The sequence below is a fragment of the Osmerus eperlanus genome, chromosome 28 (genome assembly GCF_963692335.1).
Source record: "Osmerus eperlanus chromosome 28, fOsmEpe2.1, whole genome shotgun sequence".
Lineage (NCBI taxonomy): Eukaryota > Metazoa > Chordata > Actinopteri > Osmeriformes > Osmeridae > Osmerus > Osmerus eperlanus.
The window spans coordinates 4,251,030-4,254,891 of record NC_085045.1 but is presented as its reverse complement, the minus strand read 5'-3'; the positions used below and the strand labels follow the sequence as shown (position 1 = coordinate 4,254,891).

The window sequence follows — 3,862 nt, the reverse complement described above, 5'->3', positions numbered from 1 at the left end:
GGAGAGAGGGGACGGGGAGTCGGGGAGGGACACGCCCAGGGACATCCACGGCGACGGGATCCTCATTCTGGGGCAGGACCAGGACTCCTTCGGGGGGAATCTGACCGAGCCGTTCGTGGGGAATATCACGGACCTGAACGTTTGGAGTGCGATGCTGGAGGGGAGGACGTTCAGGGCCCTCAGCAACTGCGCCGCCAAGAGGCAGGACGTCCTGTTCGGCTGGAGCGTGGAGCGGGTGAACCGCCATGCTGTGGTCAGAGAGGTGTCCGCCATGCTGTTTTGTCCAGGTAAGAGTGCCTTTTTATTCCCAAAGCACTGAGTCTGTCCAGTGCACATCATGTCAGGCATGTTGATTCATCTGCCCCCTTGTGGTCATTTATTGCCACTCCAGCTCTTGTGAATTCCAATGTATCAATTCTGTCAAAATCATTGGTCTGATGATTCTTTTGAAGAATAAGTGACTTGCCCAATAGTGATTTGTTGTTAGATGTAGTAGACCAACAGAGCTATAGTGTTGTAACAGGTGAAAAAAACGGTGTATTTCTCATTTTCTGAGAATTTTTACAAACCCTCACACTTGTATCAAATGTATCTTTATGTGTGACACCATTTTGCTCTACCATTGAGATTTAAGCCTAAACATATTGATAGCCTTAACCCCCTGAGTAAAATCGCTAACAAACCTGCTTCTCCCTAAATCTGTTTTTTTTTCAGTCCCTGCCAACTTCTTTGTATAATTATTCTGGATGATCTCACTCCAAAGAGACCGTTTAGCCCAGGCGTAGTATGGTTGAATACATGCAGTCTGAGATAGAGGAAGGATTTTAGCATGGTTGGCTGGCCCAGGGCCATGGAAAGGGCAAGTAGGGGGGGGGGCATGTTCCAGTGGGGACTGCAAACAACAGCAGTCAGTGCATTCACTATCTTTTTATGTCATTCTGTTAACTGAGCAGTATTATGAACCTAAACGGCTTTGTTTAGTTTTTCATATATTACAAATGTGGTATGCAAAATATCTAAGTAGAGTCCATGTTGTGTGCATATTAGATCTGTGCAATGTCAATTATTTAGTCTGGTTAGTAGTTTTGTCTGATATAAAACATTGTCCTTCACATCAGTCATGTTTTGTCTGTCTGTGGTTTGTGTGTGTGTGTGCGGGGGGGGTGTGTGCGTGTGTGTGTGTGCGGGGGGTGTGTGTGCGTGTGTGTGTGTGTGCGGGGGGTGTCTGTGTGCGTGTGTGTGTGTGTGCGGGGGGTGTCTGTGTGCGTGTGTGTGTGCGGGGGGTGTCTGTGTGCGTGTGTGTGTGCGGGGGGTGTGTGTGCGTGCGTGTGTGTGTGTGCGTGCATGCATGCGTGCAGCGGTCCACAGACAGGAGGAGCAGGACTGCAGAACCCTGGAGAGCAGGGCAGCTCAACAGCGCCCTCTGTATGGCCGTGCAGACTGCTCCACCCCACTGCTCTTCACCTGCAGGACCAGCGCAGGTGAGCCGCCACGACACGCAGGCCCAAACGTCTCCCCCGGCACCAGTGCACTCCCACACATAGACTTATATACAGCAGACACAGCAAACCTGCTCTTTAAAGATGGCGTCCCCATTCATTTCTATGGAAAGTTCTCAGTGGCGCAGTGAGGCAAGCGAGAGCGCGAAACAGGGCCATCTTTCCAGTTCCGGCTCGTCCGGTCTTGCGCAGGTACCTAATCGGAAATGCAATACCACCAACATCCACTGGGGGCGTTGCCTCCAGCCGAGAGGTGGGGGTCTGATCCCACAGCTAACTGACGTCACGGTCAAACGCACAAACGGTTCAGAGAAGTCGAACATTAGATGAATGTATAAAAGGAGACGACTTTCTAATGATGGCATTGGTCCCTTTAGAATGCGTTTTAGAGAAAGCCTTTGGCGGTTTGAAAGAAAACTCTTTGTGTTTCAGAGAGCTATCAAAAGAGGAGGGAATTAAGGGCAAGTCAGAGTGCTCATCCCAGCTCTTTTATGAAGCATCTCAAGCAGTTGTCTAATGACACTCAGGTACAGTAAAAACTTCAGGGTTATCGGGATTAAAAAACATATTTTCAAGACATATTTTGCTTCATTCCTCTGCTCTGTGTTATGGCGAGTGTATGTTCTTATTCCAATGTGTGTGTGTATGTGTGTATATGTCTGTGTGTGTGTATGTGTGTGTGTCTGTATATGTGTGTGTGTCCAGGGCATAGAGGTCCTTCTGGGGGAACCAGTGGGTCAGGTGAGCTGGGGTCATGTGTCCAACCTGCTGGATGTCTCCTGCCAAGTCCTGGAGGAGAGCAGGGAGGAGCTGCAGCCTGGAGACATGCTGGCCTTGGTCCAGCTGCTGTCCCAGGCTGCAGACCTGCCCGCAGAGCCCGACCCTGAGCTGGACACACCGTCGGAGGGCAACAGGAGCCAGGCCAGTGCTTGGGAGCTGAGCGAGTACTTCATCACTCTGGCTGACAGGATTATCAGTCAGGACAACGCACCCAAGTGGCAGGCCATCAGACAGGTGCCACTCGCTCAGTCAGACTGGGACAGAAACAAACGACAGCCTGTTACTGTTTTAATGACAATGTCTGTCCACCAGAGGGCACTCCGTTGTCATAGAAGCCCTTATTCATGCGAAGTCACGGCATCCGCTGCTATGAAATGGTAGAAATGAACTTTCGGAGTTTGATCATGAGAAATCTTTAAAGATAGAAAACAAATTCCAATTTATATTGTGGTGACATGGATATGTTATTAATGTTGCATAGGTTGAGCACTTTGCAGAACTACAGTACATTGGCTGGTGCAGTAAATCCTATAAATGCTACTGATGAAACACGTTTAATGGTCCTGTAATGGAAGACAGTTAAGAGCTCCTCTGAAGTCCTAATGTACAAACACACCGCATTGTGTGTTGAGCGTTCTCGATGTATTCTCGAGATGGCTTCATGAGAAGCGCGGTTTTCATTCGAGCAGCGAGCAGCGCTCTCCTCCCCCACCCACCCACCCACCCACACCCCCTCCCTCCCTCCCCCCCCCCCCCCCGGCCTCTCCACCTTCCAAGGCCACAGCAGCCCAGACTGAATGTATTACAACAGCACTCTGAGACATTGTGTGCACCATCCAACGCTGCCTCTCTCTCCCTTTCTCCTCGCCTCTCTCTCTCTCCTCGACTCCCTCGCCCTCTCTCCACCATCTCTCGCTCTCTCTCTCTCTATCTCTCCCTCGTTCTCTCTTTCAATCTGCTCGCCTGGGTTCTCTCTCTCTCTCTCCTCGACCGCGGGCCCTGCCCCGCACTCCAGGTGGTCAGTGGTCCAATGGCCGTGGTCAAGAGCATCGACCGCATGGCGAGCGTCTTCAGCCCCCGCCTGATGGCGGAGACGGAGCGCCTCGTCATTCACAGCCCCAACATTAGTGAGTCACTCACCTCGCCGCTCTGAAGCCTCACCAACCTCTAAGAGGCTCGGCTCTGAATGAGCAGAGGAACTTCACCGCACAAAGCAATATCGAACCGCATACTGGAGAGGGCCTGTGTTCTCTTACTCTGCAGTCAGAGCAACATGTAACCATGCATTTACACCGCTTAATGAATCGGATGCATCCATTTTCGATTATCTGTCTGTTTTTATTTTGCACCAGACATCTCCGACGACCTCCTCGATAGTTTTTATTGACGGAGAACTGTGCGGTTGTGTCCCTTTTTGTATTTATCAGAGTTGGAGGTCCAGCAACACAATTTGGACCAAGAATCCGCCGGGTCCAAGTTCTGCGGCCCTGAGACGGACAACAAGACCAACCTGGACTGCATCTCCATCCCGTTCCAGAACATGCGAAACCTCCATGACAACGGTAGTCCGTGCCCATGTTCTT

At 50.8% G+C, this 3,862-nt stretch overlaps 1 protein-coding gene across 1 annotated transcript in view; it reads left to right on the top strand.

Moving 5' to 3' along the window:
- adgrd2 (adhesion G protein-coupled receptor D2) overlaps positions 1-3,862 on the top strand; it is a 14,474-nt gene that overhangs the window by 2,210 nt on the left and 8,402 nt on the right. The window contains exons 3-8 of the mRNA XM_062454036.1: positions 5-287; positions 1,359-1,481; positions 1,932-2,026; positions 2,205-2,513; positions 3,295-3,406; positions 3,707-3,841. Of these exons, the coding sequence (XP_062310020.1) occupies positions 5-287; positions 1,359-1,481; positions 1,932-2,026; positions 2,205-2,513; positions 3,295-3,406; positions 3,707-3,841 (1,057 nt within the window). The remainder of the gene's footprint in view (positions 1-4; positions 288-1,358; positions 1,482-1,931; positions 2,027-2,204; positions 2,514-3,294; positions 3,407-3,706; positions 3,842-3,862) is intronic.